At 44.4% G+C, this 25,548-nt stretch overlaps 1 protein-coding gene across 2 annotated transcripts in view; it reads left to right on the top strand.

Annotated features, from left to right (window-relative positions):
- Nucleotides 1-25,548, top strand: part of WSCD2 (WSC domain containing 2) — a 237,435-nt gene that overhangs the window by 111,738 nt on the left and 100,149 nt on the right. For both annotated transcript variants that reach the window (XM_075568128.1, XM_075568127.1), the window contains one exon: nucleotides 25,082-25,196. In XM_075568128.1, coding sequence (XP_075424243.1) covers nucleotides 25,082-25,196 — 115 coding nt within the window. The remainder of the gene's footprint in view (nucleotides 1-25,081; nucleotides 25,197-25,548) is intronic.

The following is a 25,548-nucleotide window of genomic DNA, read 5'->3' as shown; positions in this document are numbered from 1 at the left end:
GTGGCAAATCTTGGAATGCGTGTGAAATATGATCGTAATAGATTTGTATGTGGTACCTATATTAAATATAGTAATATCTAGGTCACAAGGATATAAAAGAAGGTGAAAGGGCTAAGATGATATTGCCATGTCCGCCTTCTTGCCGGTACCTGCGCAAAGTTCTAGGAGCTGCAATGGTTCTGGGGAAGTGCACATTTATCATAGATTATGAATCATATCAAAGATGCAATAACTGTTAGTGTGCAACAAAAAAAATGCATTTTGAAGACAATTTACCGGTAATGGCGTGTTTCTTTTTTTAAACAAATGTAAATCAGACTTAAAGCAAACATTTCGCTTTTTTGGTTTCGTTGGAAATTAAGAAAACCTTTCTTTTTATTGGGGCCTCTTAAAGGGGTACTGCTGGTCAATAAAATGTTAACTCAATCTCCAGCCCACCCTGTCAATCACCAAGATTGAACTTCCGGGAGGCGGGTGTTTGAAATGGCTGCTAGCATGTTTGCTCCTGAGAGCATGTGTTGAATTCTACATACATGGAGTAGAAATAGCCGTGCTGGTCCAATTGCGATAGTGCAGTAGTGATAGTGCAATTGCGATAGTGCAATTGCGATAGTGCAGTAGTGATAGTGCAGTAGCGATAGTGCAGTAGTGATAGTGCAGCAGATGGCGCCTCCCGGCAAGTTCGCTAGCGCTCAGGCTGGAGTCAGCATTGGTTGAATCCGATGATTTAATCAGACATATTGGTGCCTAACAGAGAGATTTGGTACCTGGAAGGTTCTGCTCAGACCCGTGTGTCTGTGGCCATTCTGCACGGGACTCTATCTTTTGACTTTAATTTATATAAAAAGATGGTAAAGATAATTTAATTTCTAGTTTCGTCTATTAAGAAAGTACGAGGTTTTCCATTTAATGCTAGTTTAAAACATGGCTTTCTTTTAAGACTTTGCTGTTAACTATTTGCTATGAAATAGGGTTTTAGATTAGCTTTAATATAGAAATGTTGCCTTACATTGACCAAGCACATTGTTACTATTTTTGTGTAGTAACAGATTTTTGCCTTAAGTTTTGTAAGACCTTAGACCTTGGCCTGATACTACCAATCCCCCCCCCCCCCACCCACCACACACAAACACACACAATCCCTCCCCACAAAATACATACAAACCCTCCCACCCCCCAAATGCAGAAAAAAATACAACCCCCATCCCAAATACACAAATCACCCGCCAAATACATACAAACCCCCCACCCCCCAAAAACATACAAACCCCACCAAATACATACAACACCCCCAAATACATACAACCCACCCCACTAAGCAAATACATACAACCCTCCACCCCCCAAATACACAAATACATACAACCCCCCAAGCCCCAAATACACAAATACATACGACCCACCCCACTAAGCAAATACATACAACCCTCCACCCCCCAAATACACAAATACATACAACCCCCGACCCCCCAAATACACAAATACATACAACCCCCCACCACCCAAATACACAAATACATACAACCCACCCCACTAAGCAAATACATACAACCTCCCACCCCCCAAATACACAAATACATACAACCCCCCACCCCCCAAATACACAAATACATACAACCCCCCACCCCCCAAATACACAAATCAACCACCAAATACATAAAACCCTCCCCCAACCCCGAACCACATACAACCCCCCAACCCCAAAATACATACAAAAAAAATCCCACCCCCAAATACATATATAAAAAACACCCCACCAAATGCATACAGCCACCCCACCCCCCACATACATACAACCCCCAAATACATACAACCCCCAACTCCTTAAATACATTAAAAAAACACCCCCAAATACATACAAACTGACCCCCACACCCCAAATACATACAAAAAAACACCCCCAAATACATACAAACCCCCACCCCCCAAATACATTTAAAAAACACCCATGAATATATACAACCTCCCCAAATCATACAAACTCCCTCCAATACATACAACCCCCTCCCCAAAATACATACAATCGCCTCCAAATACATAAAACTCCCTCCCCCAAAAACACTCCCCAAATAAATACAAACTTAACCTACCTTGGGGATGGTCTCGTGTCCCCCCACCTCGGTCCTGAACGTTATCAAGCACAGAGATTTAGATTTTTTTAACATAGTATTTAAGGTGGTTTGCCTTACTAGTCATACTGTATGATTATTATTATTATTTTCATATATATATATATATATATATATATATATATATACAGTATATATTATTGATATACGCTTTGTTACAACTAGGTTTTGACTCTTTTTTCACGACAAAGTTTTTCCGTATATAACTAGATAAAACACGTTATTTAAATCACCTTATAGTTCTTTTACACATATATATATAGATGTAAGGTTTATTGGATCAGAGCATATTGTTCTTGAAGCGCTCACATTTCCTTCTCTCTTCACAGAGATTTTGATACCACACAAATCAGCACCACACGCAGGGAAGAAACTTGTAGGGTTTGGAAATTTGTGTACACACTCATTTAATCTTTGGAGAACACTCGTTCAGGGCTGGGCCACTCCAGTCTTCAAGGGCAACCAACAGGTCCAGTTTTCAGGATATCCCTGCTTCAGCACAGGTGGCTCAATAAATCACTGCTTCAGCACAGATGGCTCAATCAGTGGATCAGTCTTTGAGTTCTGAAGCAGGGATATCCTGAAAACCTGACCTGCTGGCTCTTGAGGACTGCTCTAGTTGATCTAGATGATGCACGATACTGTAATTCTGTGTATTGTGATCACACAGTAGTAGTTTGGAAAATATAATAGTACCCGAACAAGCATTGTACAAGGCAAAATTGTTCCTATGGTAACAGAAATATTTATGCGTTTATTTTGTACGACAATTTATCTTGAGCTACCGTACTGTAGGTGGAGGTTTAAAAAACCAGCAGCATGCCTGATAAAGAGCCATGTCGACTAAGCAGTCTTCTGCCGTCATTCACTTTCCAGCATCGCAAGATCAAATCCATGAGCTGGAAGGTGGCCTGCCACGGCCCTAAGCTGTCTTGTGGCAGATGAGATGTCTTAGTAAGTATGGGCCTTAATGTGTTAATCTGTATCTGACTGCAGTCTGTGTGTGAGCTTCATTTCTAACCTGGCAAACAAGGGTTTGTATGCCATATTTACAAGTCTATATATCAAGAGATTCAAATGCCCATCTATACTATAATTCTAAGTTGGATTCCGTCTGTTTGTTTGTATGTCAGAAGCATCGAAATCTCAGAAACGGAACCACGTAGCACAACGAAACTTTCACTGTACATTCTGCTGCGGATTTGTAGGTCAACGCAACTATTTTGAGCTTCCAATGTCACTCACCTCCCAAATTATGGACATTCTAAGTTTCACTCGGCTGTCCATCAATAATGCTAGAGCAGGAGCAGGGGGCGTGGCTACTATGGGAGGGGGCGTGTCCTTGTCTGGATCGGAGCTGTGTGTGTGTCTCTGTGTCATGAGAGATGTGTGGGGGAGATGTGCCAGCGAGGGGGGGGGGGTGGAGATGTGCCAACGGGGGGGTGGGGGAGTGAGGGCGGGTGAGATGTGCCATCGGGGGGGGGAGATATGCCAGCGGGGGGGTTGGGACATGTTCCGGCGGCGGGGGGAGACACACACACAGACAGACACATACATATACACACACAGACAGACACACACAGACAGAGACAAATCTCACCCCGCACTACATCCAGCTGCAGGGGAAGGGGGGGGGGGAGATGTGCCGACAGTGGGGGGGGGGACATGTATTCAATATTACATTCCCCAGGCGAAGCCTGGTACAAAAGCTAGTTATCCATATAACTGATTCGCATTTTAAACAGGCATTTCTGTGTAGCTTTATTTTGCCCCTAATTGTGTAAGGGAGGAGTTACATAATATTCAAATTGATTAGCATTAAAAAAAAGTGCATTTTTTTGGTCATTTGAGACATGGTTACCGGTAATCTGCCATGCTCCCTTTCATCTATAGCTAGTAAGTAAATTAATGCTTAACCCTTAGAATATCACAGACACATTTTCATCAAACCCTGCAATCTATAGGCAAAAATCAGAAGATATATATCAAGTATATATAAATAAATTACTGTAGGGAGAAGTGTTAAGAGAACAGTTGCAATTGTCTTCACGTTGGACCGGTTCACATGCTTGAACCACCACGGCGAAATGTCTTTATTGGTTTATAACAGGATTAGAGATTTGCGAAACTTTCCCTTTCTTGCAAACGTTTCGCCAAACCTCAAAAGGACTAATAATGTTGCATGTGTAAGATATTGCAATGTCGCAGGCTTTCAGCGAAAACCCACCTGACTGAGCGAAACGCGGCGTGTCCTATTATTAGCATTAACTGAATCTAGTGATTATTTAGCAAATGTGCATATTAGGCAAAATTGCCATGCACAATAACTTAAAGTTCGGCAACCCCCCCCCCCCTTAGGTCCTCCTCTTCCTTTTATCTTTACCTCTTCTTTAACGCTACCTATTTTATAGGTACTATAAGCACGCCCCACAGGACTTGATCACAAAGCTGCTATAGTACACGCTCTGTATTAGAACTATCATGATTTTTATTATGTTAAAAATTCTACAAATGTTTCACTGAACATATACCTGGTGATGCGAAGATCAATGCCTAAGGCCTCTTCAATGTTCCCTGCTGGCGTGCTGAGGCGCGCTGAGGCGCGCTGAGGCGCAGGGAAAGCGGGTGCTTTCCCTGGCCTTGCGGTTGCTTACCGCACGCACTGTCAGCAGCCGTCAGGGGGCGGGCGCGTCACTGGCCGCGGGCGGGCCAGTGACGTCACGGAGCTGGTTCGCCCTCATTGGGCGAACCGCTCACGTGACCGGCCTGTCGCACCGGCAAGCGGGGGAATTAAAAATTCCCCTAAGACCTGCGCTTCTGCAAGCGCGCGGAAGCACAGGTGAGCCCCTACTAAAGCCGCTCTAATTGCGGCTGTAGGGGCTCAGTGCTGAGCGTGAGCGCGCGTCAGCACGCTATCACTAGGAAGCGCTAAACATGGCCGAGGCCTAAAGTGATGTTACTGTGTTGTGAAAACAATAAAAAAGATTGAAACAAAAAAAAAAGGGCAAATTTCAGCTAGTTTTGCAACCTTGGGCGAATGTTTTGCACTGGATGTGATAACTATGTAATCTCACTCTCCCCAGCGTGCAACAAACTGCAACAAATGTCTAATATTGAAGATTAAAGTGATAATCCCTCCAGGGACCAAGTGCACTAATGGAAGTGATATGGGATTTAATGGGTCATATCGGTGTGACTGAAACCTTTTTACCAACATCTGACAAGTAAATATTTAGAAATCATTTTTAAAAGTTTGCAAATCTGTGAGGGGAGCCTTGAGAGGTTTGATTTCCTCTGGCTACGAGATTGTACCTCCGCAGCCCCCCTCTCTCTCACACTCCCCGTATCTTTATTGGCTGTCTGATAAGAACAGAAAAAGCTAAGGGTAAAGAAAAAGCTTGATTGACAAACACTCCTACAGTATATTGAGAAGGCCCTAACAAATGCAATGTGTAAGTCATTTTGGCATGGTTAGATCCATTTTGGGAAGCCAATAAGAAGGTGAAATTGTTTACCAATGGGGTTTTTCGGCTGGCACTGCCTCCTGGACGCTTTTGCCACTTTGCAGAGACAAGGCCACTCCTACCAAAATTCTCACGTCTTAAAATCCATTGTACAGTACTGTGTGTTCGGGGAAGCTGCTGTACCTGTGTGTTACTGTCAGAGGGCTGGAAACTAACAATCTCCTGTGGATGCTGGCTCTTTAATTTGGATGCTGAATGGCAGTACTGTAGATGTATTTGCTGGAGCTGTTTGCAGGGTTTCTCTTTGCTGTGCGCCCACGCTACTGGCTTTGTCTGACAGAAACATTTTATTCCTATATGTCTAAAGGTTGTGTGTAGGAGGTAGGTGACCACAGTGGTTGGATTCCGTGTAAATCATATAAGATGTGAACCCTGGCAGCACCCGATGAATGAATCTAATGAGTTCTAACAAACAAGTTACAAACAAGTAACGAGTTCTTTTGAGTCAGAGTTTTGCGAACCTCCCCACAATACTTGCTAAATTAGGGAGAGACGCGAGTCCTCGGTAAAATATTGTTTTTCAGTGGTTTTTGGTGAACTTTGACACTTTTGACATTTTCCTTAGTGTTTGGAACAACCACATTTTGTTTAGATATGTCAAGGATTCCCCCATTTCTAACGGACGCCTTTTTATGGACCAACATTCTAGTCCCCCGATACACTTTGTGGATTCCGCAACCCGGGGGCGGATTCTTAAGAGACCGCCTATGGATCGCTGAATCCGCGGATTGAATTCTGCTGGCGTTTTTTTTGAGGAATCCGCGCGGATTCAAACCGCCCAAATCCGTTTGCAGACTTTGTGCCGCAAAACAGATTTTGGAGGTAACATTAGCAAAAATCCGGGAAATGGATGTGTGCGGATTCGCCTGTCTCCTCACCCTACACATTGCTATACACACCCTACACATTGCTATACACACCCTACACATTGCTATACACACCCTACACATTGCTATACACACCCTACACATTGCTATAAACACCCTACACATTGCTATACACCCTACACATTGCTATACACACCCTACACATTGCTATACACACCCTACACATTACTATACACACCATACACATTGCTATACACACCCTACACATTGCTATACACACCCTACACATTGCTACTGTATACACACCCTACACATTGCTATACACACCCTACACACTGCTATACACACCCTACACATTGCTATACACACGTGACCCTACACATTGCTATACACACCCTACACATTGCTATACACACCCTACACATTGCTATACATACCCTACACATTGCTATACACACCCTACACATTACTATACACACCATACACATTGCTATACACACCCTACACATTGCTATACACACCCTACACATTGCTATACACACCCTACACATTGTTATACACACCCTACACATTGCTATACACACCCTACACACTGCTATACACACCCTACACATTGCTATACACACGTGACCCTACACATTGTTATACACACCCTACACATTGCTATACACACCCTACACACTGCTATACACACCCTACACATTGCTATACACACGTGACCCTACACATTGCTATACACAAGCTGCTGGACCGTACAAAGGTTTTCTTCAGATGTACTTTGTACCACAAGGGAAATTTGCACTACTGATTTAGACAATTGTTTACATCTGTTTGGGCAGCTATATCATCTATTATTTCTTTGTTTAAACACTGTAGACATTGCTCTTTGCTGGGCTGGAGAACCACCAAGAAATCCCTTGCTGTTGAAACTCACCTCTGAGCAGGATTAGGTAATCTGTGATATAATGGGCTGTGCCGGTCTGCTCAAACTAACCCTGGCACCTGTAATCCTATACAATTTTGTAAACCATTGTTACAGAAGAAAAAAGTGTTAATACCTTCTTTTTAAGTAAAGCACAGAACGTTAGGTCACATCTTACCATGGACAATACAGAAAATGTCAAATCAAATGTTAATATATTGGTTTAAACAACCCCAACGTTTTAGATTTTTGTAATGCTTTACAGAGTTATAATATTTTTTTACCTTTTAGCGATAAATTATTATTTAAGTGATTCAGTTCTTGGCAACAGATCTGCAATAAAGTCAAAGAACTTCTTTGATACATTGATACAAAAACACATGTTCAAAATGCCTCAAAAACAGTATATTTCACAGCAAAAATGCCCCTTGCCTCCTTTCCTAAAGTTGGCCTACATAGCCTCAAAACCAGGGCTGGGTAAATCCAGTCCCCAAGGGCCACCAACAGGTCAGGTTTTCAGGATATCCCTGCCCCAGTACAGTTGGCTCAATTAGTGGCTCAGTCGAAGACTGCCCGACCTGTGCTCAAGCAGGGATATCCTGAAAACCTGACCTGTTGGTGGCCCTTGAGGACTGTAGTTGCCTACCCCTAGTGTAAATGTGTTACGTTTATTAAAACGAGTACAGCAGGGCCCCGCTTCTCGGCGCTTCACTTTTCGGCGATCCGCCGATACGGCGGCACCGAGAAGGGGGCCGCCATCTTTGATTCTCCGTCGCACGTGCACAGAATGGGCGGTTGCGCCCGGCGCGCATGCGCAGAACGGCAAAAACGCCGGATCCGCTTTCCGGCGATTTTCACTATACGGCGGGCCCCTGGAACGGAACCCGCCGTATACCCGGGGCCCCTGGAACGGAACCCGCCGTATACCCGGGGCCCCTGGAACGGAACCCGCCGCATACCCGGGGCCCCTGGAACGGAACCCGCCGTATACCCGGGGCCCCTGGAACGGAACCCGCCGCATACCCGGGGCCCCTGGAACGGAACCCGCCGTATACCCGGGGCCCCTGGAACGGAACCTGCAGTATACCCGGGGCCCCTGGAACGGAACCCGCCGTATACCCGGGGCCCCTGGAACGGAACCCGCCGTATACCCGGGGCCCCTGGAACGGAACCCGCCGTATACCCGGGGCCCCTGGAACGGAACCCGCCGTATACCCGGGGCCCCTGGAACGGAACCCGCCGTATACCCGGGGCCCCTGGAACGGAACCCGCCGTATACCCGGGGCCTTACTGTACCTCATTAGTTTTGCAATCAGTACTGGATGTAATGTATTGATATAAAGTTATTCATTTTCCCATTGTTCTGCGCTATAAAATATCTTGATTGTTGACACCACTGAAAAACCCCAATCTAATTAATATACAGTAGGCGCTTGTAGCGTCTCTGCGGGTTTCCCCCATGTAATCTGTCAGAGGGAAATCCTAAGGCCTAGATTTTCATAGTACTGTACAGGCATAAGCCGGTTTAAAGACGCTCACTTAAAGTACACTCGCGACTAAGGACATATTTTCATTAGCCCCATACCTCTGTGTCCGTACGCTCGCTTCGCGAGTACGGACACTTATTCTGCCCTACAGACCGCCGTAGTAGTGACGCTCTGATTCCCCTCACCCGAATAGGCAAACGGTAGCTCGCGCATGCGCCTGTCGGCACGTCCCGAACAGCAATAACGGCTCCCTATCTGTACCGAAGCATCGATAAGCGGGAAAATAGATAGTGCTTCACTTTAAGTACATGTTCCCTTTACATATATGCTCTGGACCCATTGCGTACGTTAATACAGGGTATGTATATATGCGTACGTTAATACGGGATATATATATATGCGTACGTTAATGCGGGGTATGTATGTATATATGCGTACGTTAATACGGGATATGTATATATGCGTACGTTAATATGGGCTATGTATGTATATATGCGTACGTTAATGCGGGGTATGTATGTATATATGCATACGTTAATGCGGGGTATGTATGTATATATGCGTACGTTAATACGGGATATGTATATATGCGTACGTTAATACGGGCTATGTATGTATATATGCGTACGTTAATGCGGGGTATGTATGTATATATGCGTACGTTAATGCGGGGTATGTATGTATATATGCGTACGTTAATGCGGGGTATGTATGTATATATGTGTACGTTAATGCGGGGTATGTATGTATATATGCGTACGTTAATGCGGGGTATGTATGTATATATGCGTACGTTAATACGGGGTATGTATGTATATATGCGTACGTTAATACGGGGTATGTATGTATATATGCGTACGTTAATGCGGGGTATGTATGTATATATGCGTACGTTAATACGGGGTATGTATGTATATATGCGTACGTTAATACGGGGTATGTATGTATATATGCGTACGTTAATATGGGGTATGTATGTATATATGCGTACATTAATGCGGGGTATGTATGTATATATGCGTACGCTAATACGGGGTATGTATGTATATATGCGTACGTTAATACGGGGTATGTATGTATATATGCGTACATTAATATGGGGTATGTATGTATATATGCGTACGTTAATGTGGGGTATGTATGTATATATGCGTACGTTAATGTGGGGTATGTATGTATATATGCGTACGTTAATACGGGGTATGTATGTATATATGTGTACGTTAATGCGGGGTATGTATGTATATATGCGTACGTTAATGTGGGGTATGTATGTATATATGCGTACGTTAATACGGGGTATGTATGTATATATGTGTACGTTAATGCGGGGTATGTATGTATATATGCGTACGTTAATACGGGGTATGTATGTGTGTATATGCGTACGTTAATGCAGGGTATGTATGTGTATATATGCGTACGTTAATAAGGAGTATGTATGTATATATGCGTATCTTAATGCGGAGTATGTATGTATATATGCGTACGTTAATATGGGCTATGTATGTATATATGCGTACGTTAATGCGGGGTATGTATGTATATATGCGTACGTTAATGCGGGGTATGTATGTGTATATATGCGTACGTTAATGCGGGGTATGTATGTATATATGCGTACGTTAATACGGGGTATGTATGTATATATATGTACGTTAATGCGGGGTATGTATGTGTATATATGCGTACGTTAATGCGGGGTATGTATGTATATATGCGTACGTTAATGCGGGGTATGTATGTGTATATATGCGTACGTTAATGCGGGGTATGTATGTGTATATATGCGTACGTTAATGCGGGGTATGTATGTATATATGCGTACGTTAATACGGGGTATGTATGTATATATATGTACGTTAATGCGGGGTATGTATGTGTATATATGCGTACGTTAATGCGGGGTATGTATGTATATATGCGTACGTTAATACGGGGTATGTATGTATATATGTGTACGTTAATACGGGGTATGTATGTATTTCTTTTGTTCTTAATATTGGCCAGCCCCTACCAGCACACGAGCCTGTTTGGCCACACAGTCATTGAGTTTTAACCAATGACGTATAACATTAGACCTATAAAGGACCCCTAAACAGGTGCCCCAGATATTGCCTGAAGAAGTTTACTTTGGTAAACGAAACGCGTCGCGACTATTGTGGCTGGCGGTTCCATTACCTACTACCAGTACACATCCAAGTGTATCGTTTATGTCCGTTCCCGATCGTTTCTACGTGATCAGAAACGGACAGGCATCATAAGGACACCTATAGAGGGCTCCGGTTCTTGCGCATGCGCGCTATACTCCCCACCACGCTAACACACGTGGATGATAGGAGACACAACGGAGACAGCCCCAGCGCGCGGGACTGATCTCCCAGGACTGAGACTGCCCTTACATTTCCTATGTGATGCCCTACTCCTTTAATCAACGTTAAAATCGGAGATTATTAAAGAATTTGTACATGTAAGTTATTACTATTTTTTATTTGTGGTAATACATATTACATCTCTCATCTTGGTGCGCTTTTGTGTTTTTTTCTCTTTTGTTGACATTGGTATCGCCGTCGGAGTCTTCCGGTGGAATCCACATTTGGAGGTGGGGGAGACACCTCAAAACACGAGAGCAGCAAAAGAACAGAGAGGGATCAACATTCCAGGTTTAAAGAGCCAGAGCGCGGACTGAACTTTTCATCACTTCTTAATAGTAGAATCTCACAATCTTTAGCTAAACAGACGGCTATCCCTCTTGTCAATTAGGAGAGGGACGGCCATGACCAGGGGGCAAGCCCACCCCTCGCCTCACTGATGTCTCTGGACCGCTGTCGCGGCCTGGGGGAGGGGCTAGGACAGGAGGCTTTAAAGCGCAGCCGGGAGCGGGAGTGTCCATTCTGCTCCCGGCTGTAGTGAAATTCCCACCCGTCCCTTTTTTTAGAAGGCAGTCGTGGGCCGGTACTGGCCCCCGGCCACTCGTATGGTAACGGTATCAGTGGGGAGCTGCTGAGCTGCACTGCCTCTGAACATTGATAACATTTACCATTGTATTTTATAGGGCAAAGTCGGAAGACTTCCCAAAGAATAGAAAGGACTGAAGTTCCTAGAGGGGGGGGGGGTCCGTTTGACCAGTGTGCCACTGTCGCGGTGGCAGTTTGGGGGGTAAGTTCTTGTCCTTGCCAGATGGGTTTCGGGGCTGATAAAGCCCGGGGGTAGTCGTGAGTGGGTTGGGTCAAATGAACGTGACTCCCGGAACCCACTCGCGACAACGGCCGGCTCATGGGGGCTCGGCTAGCTACAGGGGCAGCAGGCCAAGGCCTGGCTGACCGCCTTCCCTAACCCATTAAGCGAGTACTCTGGCAGGGACTAGTGGTTACTCTATTATTGCTTAATAAAAAAAGCCGCGCCCTTTTATACCTCCAAACCGAGTCTGTCGTTACTTATCTGTTATATGTGGGTATCGGTTAGCAGGGGGAGGGGGGGGTCCCTCGCAGCTTCCCTGGTCATGAAATCGGTATTGTTTATAGGCTGCCATAGGTATACATTGTGACGCCATGTTTTTTTAGACACGTTACTGTATCACTACTGCTATTGCATACGTCTTATTAATCTATGCAGTGCCGGCGACAGGTGGGGAGAGCCGGGGCAGCGGGAGGCTGCGGGGGCCGGCGCTGACAGTTGGACCTGACCTCTTGCCGGGTCCCAGCTGTCCCGGCGTCGCTCTGTGCCCCAGATTTCCTCCCCCGCTGTAGCAGGCGCCTCTCTCTGGAAGTTCGGCGGCTTGTAGGCACAGAACAGAAGGCGCGCGTGCGACGTGCAGCGGAGGAGGTGATGTGAGGTACATGTGGGGGGGATGTGAAGTACAAGGGGGGGTGTGAGATACAAGGGGGGGGGATGTGAAGTACAAGGGGGGATGTGAGGTACATGTGGGGGGGATGTGAAGTACAAAGGGGGATGTGAGGTACAAGTGGGGGGGATGTGAAGTACAAGGGGGGATGTGAGGTACAAGTGGGGGGGATGTGAAGTACAAGGGGATGTGAGGTACAAGGGGGGATGTGAGGTACAAGTGGGGGGATGTGAAGTACAAGGGGGGATGTGAAGTACAAGGGCGGATGTGAGGTACAAGTGGGGGGATGTGAAGTACAAGGGGGGGTGAGGTACAAGGGGGGATGTGAGGTACATGTGGGGGGGGATGTGAAGTACAAGGGGGGTGAGGTACAAGGGGGGATGTGAGGTACAAGGGGGGATGTGAGGTACAAGGGGGATGTGAGGTACAAGGGGGGGTGAGGTACAAGGGGGTGAGGTGCAAGGGGGGGTGAGGTACAAGGGGGATTGATGTGAGGTGAGGTGAGGTACAAGGGGGGGAGGGGATGTCAGGGTGTGTGTGAGTTGCATTTTATGTGTGTGTGTGTGTTGCATTTTGTGTGTGTGTGTGTTGCATTGTGTGTGTGTTGCATTGTGTGTACTGTATGTATGTGTTGCATTTTGTGTGTGTGTGTTGCATTGTGTGTGTTGCATTGTGTGTGTTGCATTGTGTGTGTTGCATTTTGTGTGTGTTGCATTGTGTGTACTGTATGTATGTGTTGCATTTTGTGTGTGTGTTGCATTGTGTGTGTTGCATTGTGTGTGTTGCATTGTGTGTGTTGCATTTTGTGTGTGTTGCATTGTGTGCACTGTATGTATGTGTTGCATTTTGTATGTGTGTTGCATTCTGTGTGTTGCATTGTGTGTGTTGCATTTTGTGTGTGTTGCATTTAGTGTGTGTGGGAGTGGGGGTAAATATTGTGGGGGAGATTGAGGGACTGGAATTGAATCAAAGGAGGTAATTAAGTGATGGCAGAGAGAGGGCGTGGAAGAAGGAGGTGGGGGGATGGGGGAGCGTGAGAGAAACACACACGGAGAGGGGAAAATAGAGGAGGTGGCTCATCTAGGGGTGAACGGCAGGGGACTCTCGCAAGGCCGCTGACACGTTTCAGTCTAAACCCTAGTCCTGGGCCCCATGAAATCTGTCGGCGACCCTGAATATAGGCAGTACTGTATGTGTTATTAAAGATTTCTATCAAAAGGAATGGATTAATAAATGACTATTTCAAGTAATGATTAATTCCCCCATAATAAAAATGATTGTCTCTTGCCGAAGAAAGAGTTAGAGGGGAAAGAGCTATTTCTAGGAAGAAGGGGAATGGACAAGAAATAATCTGACAGAACCTGATGGTATCTACAATTTGTCTACACATATACTCACTTCCTCACAAATATCGCTCCTTAGTAAGGGTTTATCCTCTGCACCCAGCGCTGGCCCGAACTCCTTTGATTTATAAGGATACTCACTCTAGAAAGGCATTTCTCCATTGAGGAATCTCGTATCAGTGAAACATTTAACACACAAGAACATTTGCATTTCGGCCCTAACTTCTCTTCCAGCTGAGTCAGATACTGCCTCATGTACAGTACCTCTACTGCAGTGTTTTTCAACAAGGGTTCCTTGGGTTCCCCGGGCATCCTGAAAGGGTGCCCTGCAATCTGGTGATGTAAAAATTATATCAAATACAGAAGAATTCAGCCTAAATCCCTATTTTTCCCTTCCACTCTAAAGGAGTGTTTATTGACTCATTTATTCCTTGGTCCTCCGAGATTTTGAGGCATTACGTAAAAAGTGACGTCCTACAGATGTAGCCAGACTTATATCCACCCTGCCCCCGCGCATGTGCTGGTGATCCGCAGAGCAAACGTGGAGCGATCACAGCAAAGTGCAGAGCAGGGCGCACTGTCAATCAGGGGTAACACAGCGGGGGACCCTGCTGCTGAATGGGATTCGCGCTGCGATATTCCTACCGGCTGCGCCAGTCTGTACGGGCTGCGCAGTGAGAGCAGAGAGAACCAGCCCTCTCTGCGCGTCTCTAACAGGGGATCGCACTGCTTTTATTTTATATTAAGTATTGAAGCAGGGGGTCTCCGGAGCTGAACCGCATTAATTTCAGCCTCGGGACTCCTTGGTTTCCGAGATACAGGCCCCGGTATGGGGTGCCGGTATCTTTCGGCGTGTTTAATTCTCCTGTGTCACGTGACCGGGACATTTAAACTTGCCCTAATTTATTTGAGGGAGGTTTGAGGGGACCTATATACAACGCGAGATACTATAAAGTTAGGAGGTCTTCCTACTCCTCAGAAAAAAATGTGCGTTGTTTAGGTGCGATTTCGCCTTTTGCAGTTTTTGGAGCAACTTGAATACAGTGAATTTGCAGAAAATGCGCCCGGATTTGCACTGCCATAATGAAAACGCTTCTAAAAAAGCCTTTTTCGCATGGTTTAGACATGCAGAAAGGGCTTACAGAATAGCAAAACGTGCACATTTGCTTCTAAAGTGTACTTTATACACGATAAGTCACATTTCAAAGCTACTAGAATAGGCCCTACAGAGTCTAATAAAAGCGTAGGAATCAGATTCTATATTCAAACTCTCAGACACCTACAGAATCTGTGCGTGCTCCGGGAATCTGTGCGTGCTGCGGGAATCTGTGCGCGCTGCGGGAATCTGTGCGCGCTGCAGGAATCTGTGCGCGCTCCGGGAATCTGTACGCTCTGCGGGAATCTGTGCACGCTGCGGGAATCTGTGCGTGGGGATCTGTGCGCGCTGCGGGAATCTGTGCGTGCTCCAGGAATCTGTGCGCACCGGGAATCTGTGTGCGCTGCGTGAATCTGTGCACGCTGTGGGAATCTGTGTGTGCTCCGGGAATCTGTGCACGCTGCGGGAATCTGTGCGGGAATCTGTGCACGCTGCGGGAATCTGTGCGCGCTGCGGGAATCTGTGTGCGCTGCGGGAATCTGTGCGGGAATCCGTGCGCGCTCTGGTAATCTGTGCGGGAATCTGTTTGCACTGTGGGAATCTGTGCGTGCTGCTGTTGGAAATGCACAAATGCAACAATACACTCAAATGTGATTTGCTGCTATAGCTTTTTGTTGTTGGAATGTAATGTAAAATGAGGTTCAGTTTTATGGTAATGAGTTTATGTTATCGCATTGTAGAGTCGTTGGCAAACTTATTAAATGTGAAATAAAGACGTATGTGACAATTTAAAGTCAGTATTTACAGTAGCGATACTGTAGTTTGAAGAGAGAAAAAAAACAACCAAAAAAACATTTCACAGTAATTTAAGTATTCGCTTCCAAAAGATCTCCCAATTCCCCAGACAGGCAGGTCTCAGATGGATCACTTTAGAGGTAGCGTAAGCATGAAGAAATCCTTTATTTGTTACGTACAGTAGGAGAGTGTCATTGTTACTTATAAAGTCCCAGGCGTCTCTCAGCCCGGCTGATATACTGCACTGAGCTTACTCCGAGACGGCGGCGTACTCAAACCCATTTCTTTAGCTGCCAGATTACTCACCCTTACATCAGTTGCAGATTTCTTGGTGCTTCCAGAGAAAGACTTAGGCCGCCTCCCAATGGGGCCGGGCCCCCTGCGAGGGGGGGCCGCCCTGCCGCGCGGTGAGTTTTTCCAGCCTGCAAGAAAATTGTGAGGGGAACTAGCGACGGAGCGCTAGGCCACGTCCCCTGGCGGTTCAGCCGATGAGGGTGAAACTGCCGGGTGACGTCACGGCCGCGCCCCCATCACGCCCCTCCCCTGTCTTTCCCCTGCAGCTCTCTGCAGAACGGGGAATTCGGCTGCACGCGCTGCCAGCCACGCATGCGCGCGGGCAGCGTGGGCAGCGCAGGCAGCGCAGGCAGCGGGGCCGTAGCCTTAGGGATTATTCTATATCCACTGAAGCAGCTGTTGGGGCCATAATTCGTCAAATTAACCCTTTCACCACCCATCCGAGAGAAACACACGTAATATACAGTAACTTCTGTTTGTGTATTTAAGTAAGCGGAAATAGTATTGTAATAGTATTGTGTATGACTGCCCTAGAGAAAGCCCTCTCTGTAGGGAGGAACGTGTTGGGATATTGCTCTCGTGTCTTCCAGATTGTGTAACAGTTTCAGAGTATGTTTGAGAGCGTTGACCAGTTGTAGTGATAACAAAGACATAAAGATGAGTCTATAAGGCTGAACTTCATTGAAATTAAGATGTATTGTCTGCCAGAAAATATATTTTTTTATTGCTGTAAATGATGTAATTCAAAGCAGTTTGGTCCTGACCTCTTGCCCCCATTGTGCAAAGAAATATCTTCTCCGAAATAAATCATTGCACTGACAGATGAACCAACAGACAGAAGCAATAGGAAACCACCAGTGTTTCTAACTGGCTACCATCTCTTCAAGCTCTGCAATAGTTTCTAAAATGATTATTTGACAACCTCTAGTTCTTTAAAGCAGCCGTTTAAAAAATATATATATATTTTGTTTCCCTTATTAATATGTGCATCAATACAATTCACACAATGATAAGTAATTAGCTAAGTTGCCGATTGATCCGTTCTCCTGTGACTGATCGGCGAAGATTCGGCTCGGGGGTTCACTAAATGGCTGTCAGTGCAGCAGAAGAGGACCAAAGATGCAAAGTTCTGTGGGGAAGATCATGTGACCAGGCAGTCACTAAATACAATTGGTGCACTGCTAGAGAGAGGGCAGGGCTCAAAAAGCGGTGTGCCAGAGCCTGTTTCAAAAGAGGTAGGGGATGTGACTTTGTAAATGGTTGCTAGTGAAACAAAAAAAGGCTTGTAACATAATAATACAGAATTGTTTTTAAAAAATGCAACACGTATTTTCTCAAAGTACAGAACTGGTTTATTTAAAAAAAACACACATAGGATATTGCGTGGTCTGCAGCTTTAAGACATTTATAAATTGTGAATCTGATTTTGTTATTTATAGGTTACAATGTGGATGTCTTACATAGGCTTAACAAGTAGAGATTTGAAAGCCCGAATAATGGAGCATATGCTATTGATAAGAAAAAGGAGATATGAACCATCCAGTATCTAAACATTTCTTGCTGTGTCCCAGGGGAGGTTTACAAGATTTTCAATTCTTCAGCATAGAGAGTTTTCATGAATTGCCAAGGTGCTGACAGAGTGAGGAAACGTCCCTGTACAGAAGCTTGTTGGGCACACATATTAAAGACACTTACCCCCCTGGGACTAAACAGAGAATGGGAAATAAAACACTTTTTGCATTAAAATTGAGGTGATTATTACATAAGATATTGGATATGTTCAAATGTATACTATAATCATTCTATATGCGTTGTCCCTTTGTAATAATTTGGGGTCTATTGTTATTATTGTGTATATATATATGATAGTTTTCTTCTTTTTATGCTCTTCGAGATGTCTATAATGTATAATTAAATATTGCCTTATTAGACATGTTCATGGAGATTTCTCCATGAGACAGATAATGATTGGATATATGTATATATTCATCTTACATAGCACTGACAGTGTGATCACTGCAGAGCTATGGTTACAATCATGGTGATTATAGACAAATTTGACTGATCATTTCTTGTTGGGAAATTATCATAGAGATTGATATATTATTTTATTACTAATGTCTTTGTGCATCTGTATTTGGATATGATGATGAATGTTTTTCAGATGTGTCTGTATACTGTATATTCATGAATGTTCTGGGTATATATTATTTACTTCCCATGTCTAGTATCTGCTTTGCTTGCACTTCAGAAAATGATAATAAAACTGTCTGTGTGATGAATTCCATTGTTATCAGGAGATCTAAGTAGTGTTTGTAGGAGATCTTGATTCGCCAACCTATGGTTGACTGAATACACATCTGATTTGAATTAACCTTGATTGTATTCGAGTATTAATGTTTGAGTTGAGATCTGTAAATCATTCCGTGACAAAGTTATTTTTGTGTGAAACGCGCAGGGAGGCTTTTCTTGTACTATTTCCACGAGTCTATAATAAGTTCTTTTTATACTTGGTTTGACTGACCTATGAGACGTTTTTAAAGTTTTTTTTCTGAAATGGTGAAATAGTGAAGCGGGGAAGCGGGGCTGTGCTGAGATCCTCTTTGTTTTGTTCCGCTATTCTTTTGTCTGGATTAGAGTAGCGTCACCTTTGGGTCTAACGCGATCCATTATTTGAAGCCAACGCACGGCAGTGCTAACTTAACACGGCGTTACGCCTGTGCTAATGAGACACACAACCGCTGTTGTTTGTGGCATATAATTAGCTTTGTGGGTATGCGTTAACCTCGGCGGAAATAACAGGCGTTAATGATTTTGATACCGGGCCGTTGTTAGCACAGAGTTATCGGAAATCTGTGGCTCTGGGACAAGGAGAGGTGCAGTATGCAGATTAAATATATACATACAAAGGAAACCCTATATGTTGCTGAACCTTCCAGAAACAAAGGGGTTAATCCATTTATTAATTCATGAGAGAAGTCATTAAAGAACGGGTGGCTTAGGGGTGACTTGGTTCATTCTTGCACCTTGCTCATTTGCAGAATTGTTGTAGCCACATGGCTACTGCAAAAGTTTAGGTTCGTGTAGTTTGTTATTAGTGATGGGTGACATTTTGGGTAAATTTGGATCCGCAGCGGATTGGCCGGTTCCTTTGGTCCATGGATTTCAGCGGATCAATGTCAAAGCGGCGATTCGCATTTTGTGGACTTTTTATTATTATTACTAGTACACTCCGCGGATTCCGCAGGGCGTCGGTAATTTGGATTCTACAAATCCGTCCATGTGTTGTATCCAATGGAGTTTTTTTTTATGAATCCACATGGATGGAAACCACCCAAATCCGTTTTGTGGATTTTACACGTGGATTTTACACGGATTTTGGGGTGACATCAGCAAAAGTCGAATTTTTCGCCCATCTCTAGTTGCTATACCTTTTAATGGACCTACATGAGAATTTTTTCATAAAGATTGCTGTATACAAGCTCTTCCCACCCCACAAACCTCTTCTTAGACATACAACCTATGAAATTCAAATGGTGTTTTTAAAAACTGTAATCTTTCCCATCCCAGGTGATCCAAATGGTGATCGTATGTGGGGTACAGAATACCAATGTTCATTCACAAACCTTAAAATTGCTCTAGATTTTAAATAATGTTAAAAATAAGACGTTTCTAATTCTGTCCTTCTAGAGAACATATAACATGAACCCTTAAAAACGGCGTCGAAAGTTCTTTTCCCACTTGCACAAAGAGATTACAGTATGTTCTCTTAGATACAAATATATAAGAGATATATCGTTTGAGAAAAACGGAAGAGATTTCTGAAGGTGCTAAAGCAGTTTCACTCTTTGCTCTTTGTTTGTTTTAATATATGCAGCATTTGATTAGATTTAATGAAAACGTATTACCTAAGCTGCCGTTCGATCTGTTGTCCTGTGATCGATCAGCGAAAATCCCGCTCTCTGGGTAGATGTAATGGCCGCCACTGAATCAATCCTTCAGTCAGTGGAATGCCTCGAATACAATGTAACCTTATATTTAGGGTGACCAGATGTCCCGGTTTACCCGGCACAGTCCTGTTTTTTCACCGTTTGTCCTGGGTCCCGACTTTTCCGGCCATTGTCCTGTTTTTTCTCTGAGCTGGCCGCACATGCACGATTGGCGGTTGCATATGTGTGCCGCATGCATCTAAGCGTCCAGCAAACGCTGATCGCGCCGATCACGCATGAAAAGTCGGCGCTCGCGACAGCGCATGCGCAACATTTGTCCTGGTTTTTGCCAAGACAAATATGGTCACCCTACTTATATTACTAAGGTAACGTTGTCTATGGTTACAGCTTGCAGCTCAGACACTGTCTCCTGCTGGGAACACTGCACACTTTCTTGTTTGTAATCATTTATTGCGAAAGATCTATAAAGTGAAAGAATGAGCAGAAAGAAGCCCTGATAGCGATATAATACATCCCAAGTGGAGAACTGAACACAATAGTAAGTTAGTGTCAGAAACTATTATCCAAAATATCAGTTATATAAAAAGTGGCACAATAAAAAAGTTAATACAACCCTATGGGGCCAAATGCAGCTTCTAAAAAGGGATTCTTCAACTCCCTCCAGCAGATACCAAAAACATGGCCCAAAATTAATAAATATATATATATATACGTGTAGAGGTATCAGTACCGTGTTAGCCGAGCTTCAATAATCAAAAAATAAATAGATGATAACGTTCTGTGGCTAACGAAATGCTTTTATTTGTGCGAGCTTTCGAGATACACTGATCTCTTCTTCCGGCGATGTTACAATGAATGAAGCAAAAGGTTACTTAAAAAACAGTGTCTCTTGGAATGTTATCTGTGCTGTTCCTTCCCCCGGTGTGGATGTGTTTTATGGCTAGAGGTGTCAAAAGGTTACTGAAAGCAAGTGAAGAAAAAGTGTGTATGTGTATCACTTGCTTTCAGTAACCTTTTGACACCTCTAGCCATAAAACACATCCACACCGGGGGAAGGAACAGCACAGATAACATTCCAAGAGACACTGTTTTTAAGTATACCTTTTGCTTCATTCATTGTAACATCGCCGGAAGAAGAGATCAGTGTATCTCGAAAGCTCGCACAAATAAAAGCATTTCGTTAGCCACAGAACGGTATCATCTATTTATTTTTTGATTATATATATATATATAAAAATATAGTGCACAATACAAAATACATTCCTTACACAATAGTGTCATGGAAAGGGAATGAGAAAGCATGGTGTGAGTAGGGTTCAGATGTGTGATAGCTCTTAAGAGCAAAGTGACTGGTGTTCAAGCAAAGGTAATGAAGAGGTCTCGCTGATAGTATTCTCATATGGGGAGAAAAGACATAAAGGACATAGGGGCCAATTCATAAAGCAGCGATAAGTGGTTGTAAGTGCGATAAATGCCTTTATAGCGCGATACTGCGTGCTGTGAGATTCACAAAGCAGTGATACCAGCGCAGTATCCCGCTAAAATGGCTTTTTATCACCAATAAATGTGAAATAAGTGAAAAAAAAAGTCGCACGATAGGCCAAAAAATGGCAAACCTGATGTTTTTTGCCACTCAGCGTTGTTCACAAAGCAGTGATAACTGATTCGTACTATAAAAGCTCACCATTTCTTTTCACCAGCTAACGGCTGGCGCAAAAGTGATGGAGACATGCATAAAAGCATTATTTTTTTGCACAGAATTAATACACGAGGCCGGCGGGGGTCTCCGGGTGGTCCCCGTGGGTCCTCGGGTGGTCCCCGTGGGTGTCTGGGGTCCCTCGGGTGGTCCCCGTGGGTGTCTGGGGTCCCTTGGTCCCCGCGGGTGTCTGGGGTCCCTCGGGTGGTTCCCGTGGGTGTCTGGGGTCCCTCGGGTGGTCCCCGTGGGTGTCTGGGGTCCTCGGGTGGTTCCCGCGGGTGTCTGGGGTCCCTCGGGTGGTCCCCGCGGGTGTCTTGGGGCCCTCGGGTGATTCCGGCGGGTGTCCGGGGGTTCACACTGGCCTGCGGTAAGAATACTGTGTCTAAAAAAAAAATATGCATACATTCACATAAATACACCCCCCTTTATACATACAGTACAGTAATGGGCAAAATTACTATTATCCAGATATGGATAATAGCTCATTTGCTATAATAAAATAAAACATTAGCCAGCCAGCATAAATAAACCTTTCTACTTACCCCTGCCATCATGAAGGGCGTCCTAGTCGGCATACTGCAGGGCCATGTCCTCCGATGCCAGCGAGAATACATGAACAAATACAATCTAATGGCCCCTAATGGTACATCATACTCAAATAATATGGAATATGGAAAGAAATACAAATAATAATAAAATGTTCCTATCTAAAAAAAAATGTGTTGGTCTCACACACAATTTATGAAAATATAGCATATCAGAGATCCATCTCTCTCTGATGGCAGCCCTTGAATAGACCCTCAACGTGTGGAACCTTGGTTAGACCCTCTGGAGTGTATGTCCGCAAATTCCCTTCAGTAAGTTTTCACCCGAAAAATAAAAGAGAGCTCGCAATGGTGTTATATCGCAAAAAGTTAGATTGCACAATCACAGATGAAAAATATTTCACTCACATTTTATATAAAAGTAAATCTCGTGGGGGAGAATTGTCAGTTGTGGATCACTGGGGTCTCGCTGGTCCGATCACTGCTTCTTTCACATCTGCATGCGTCACTTCCTCTGACGTCTCACTTAGAGGCGGAAGCAGCTTCTGCGGTCCTCCAGCTCTACTCGACTGCCAGTACTTGCTGATACAGTACCATGATCAAAAGTCCTCCCAGGAGCAGCTGGGCTACTGGTTTTAATTGATGTGTTGGCTAGTGGTTTAAATTAATTAATTGTTTTGTTGGTCAGTGCTTTTATTTCTTAAATCGAGTGGTTGTCTAGTGCTTTTATTTATGTATTTAATTGGTTGACTAGTGCTTTTAGTTATTGAATTGTGGTGTTTAGTTATTGAATTGTGGTGTTGTGTATATCTTTTATTATTGTGTATGTTTGGCCTTCATGCTTTTTTATTAGGGTGACCATTGACACCTATAGTGGCTTCTCACGTCCTTATTATATGGGTATGATGTACCACTATGCCAATCAATGGGTAGTGGGTGGGTATAGTTTGCCCAGGGTGGGTGGTTAGGCCTCCCGGGTGGGTAGTGGGGTTGGTTGCCTTAACCCCTTCATTGCCTAGCGGCTATCGGCTAAGGTAATGAAGCTGCTTTAATGTAAATTTTATTAATAGTGTGAGTGAGCAGGGTGTCTCCTGAGCTGAACCGCATTGGTTTCAGCCTCGGGGATCCCTACTTCTTGAGAAACAGGCCCCCATTATGGGGTGCCGGTATCTCGCTGAAGGATTTAAATCCCACGGTCACGTGACGCGGGAGATTTAAAAGCACAGTGGATACCGGCACCCCATAGCGGGGCCTGTATCTCTGGAAGTCCGGGGTGCCGGGGCTGAAAACAATGCGGTTCAGCTCAGGAGACCCCCTGCCCATGTACACTATTATCAAAATCAATATTTTTAATGCCGGATCACCTCTACGAGCCGTGCATGGAGACGCAGCGTCTCCGTGCAGATCTTACAGGCTGCAGTTTTTCCTATCAGCTATCGCGCTATATAATTTATAGCGCAGTAGCACTGATACAAAAGGTGGCACAATCGTGCATTTTTTTTTATCGGCCTTAAAAAAATGGCCCTAACTTCTTAGTGATCCCGCTTTTGGCTTCATGTCTTATAGCGCGATAAATAAATGCATTGTTGGACGCAAAAGCGCTGATTTTATCGCGGCTTTGTGAATCGGCCCCATAGTGTGATACCAATTATATATTAACAATGAATAAAGAATATAGACGCACTCTTAGTAGGATAACACGCCTAAACCCCACTTACACCACGTGCGTAGGCTTACTATAATTACTTGTATTACTGTGCGTAGGTTTTACTATTGTGTTGCATTATATTTTTGCCTTTTTTATATATACACTTGGGACCATCTTGCACTCTGACACGTACTTGGTATTTGGGTGGGAGTTGTACTAAAACCTGCTATAACAACCAAAGGAAGCTAGTTAAAACGCATAAAAATGTCATTACAAGTTGAAATATATATATATTTTAATGCCGTATCTAATACTACAGAACTGATTTTTCTTTTAAAATCACACTTGCGATATTGCATGTTTTGCTGCTTACCTCTATAGTGTGGCAGCACCAAAATACTGCACCAACATTAAGGAGAGCTGGTCCTCTCCCCACTCACTGCCAGAGAATGTTCCCCAGAACCAGGCTCCAGTCCATTTGGGGACGTCAGTAAGTGGTGCCCTTTATGGTGGAGCATAGACAGCAAAAACACCACGTTTCCAATCTCTAAGGCAGAGGGGGACAACTCTTGTCATCAAGGCTCACCAACAGGTCAGGTTTTCCAGATATCCCTGCTTCAGCACAGGTGGCAAAATCAGTGGCTCAGTCAGCGACTTCCCCACCCGTGCTGAAGCAGGGATATCTGGAAACCCTGACCTGTTGGTGGCCCTTGAGGACTGAAGTTGGGAAGTCCCACCTTAAGGGCGTCTATTCAGGTGGGATTCTGGGGGAAATGATGTGACTTGTGAGCGTGCTACAGTACAGTACAAAATACGTTACATGATAGTCACAGCTTTTAATTCTACCAACAATACACAAAAGCCATTTCTGACCGTAGGTGAAGTCAGTATTGAGCGAGGGGCTTGCTTAGGGCTGCAATACACGGCTCCCGCCCCTGGATCGTCTCTAACAGCTTGCAATTTTGTTTTGTTTTTTTGCAGCAAAGTATGTTGGCTGCTACATGGACGACACGCGGCAGCGGGCGCTGCGTGGAGTGTCCTTTTTTGACTACAAAAAGATGACCGTGTTCCGTTGCCAGGACAACTGTGCTGAACGGTAGGGTGACGGCTGGTGTATGAAGAGCAGCTTCACGAGTTTGTGCACACCAACAAATGGTTTCCTCCTGCCAAACCCCGACCGCCGGTTCATTATTTCACTGCGTTATGAGCATCATTGTGGTCAATATTCACTAAGCAGCCACGGTCCGGAGCTGGAAGATATTGACTTGAATGGGCTGTAAAACGTACACGGCCAGAAGATGCCGCATGGCAGACGGCTGCTTAGTTAATAGGGCTCTAGGAATATAGCTTGCACATACAGTCATATGTTCAGCATATGATACCAATATAATACATAGGGGACGGTTTAGAAAAGTCTCCTGGCTGCAAAACCAAGACAGAAACAGTGC

The sequence above is a fragment of the Ascaphus truei genome, chromosome 13, assembly GCF_040206685.1.
Source record: "Ascaphus truei isolate aAscTru1 chromosome 13, aAscTru1.hap1, whole genome shotgun sequence".
Taxonomy (NCBI): domain Eukaryota; kingdom Metazoa; phylum Chordata; class Amphibia; order Anura; family Ascaphidae; genus Ascaphus; species Ascaphus truei.
Note: the sequence above shows the minus strand (reverse complement) of the source record. Positions and strands in the feature narration are given on the sequence as shown.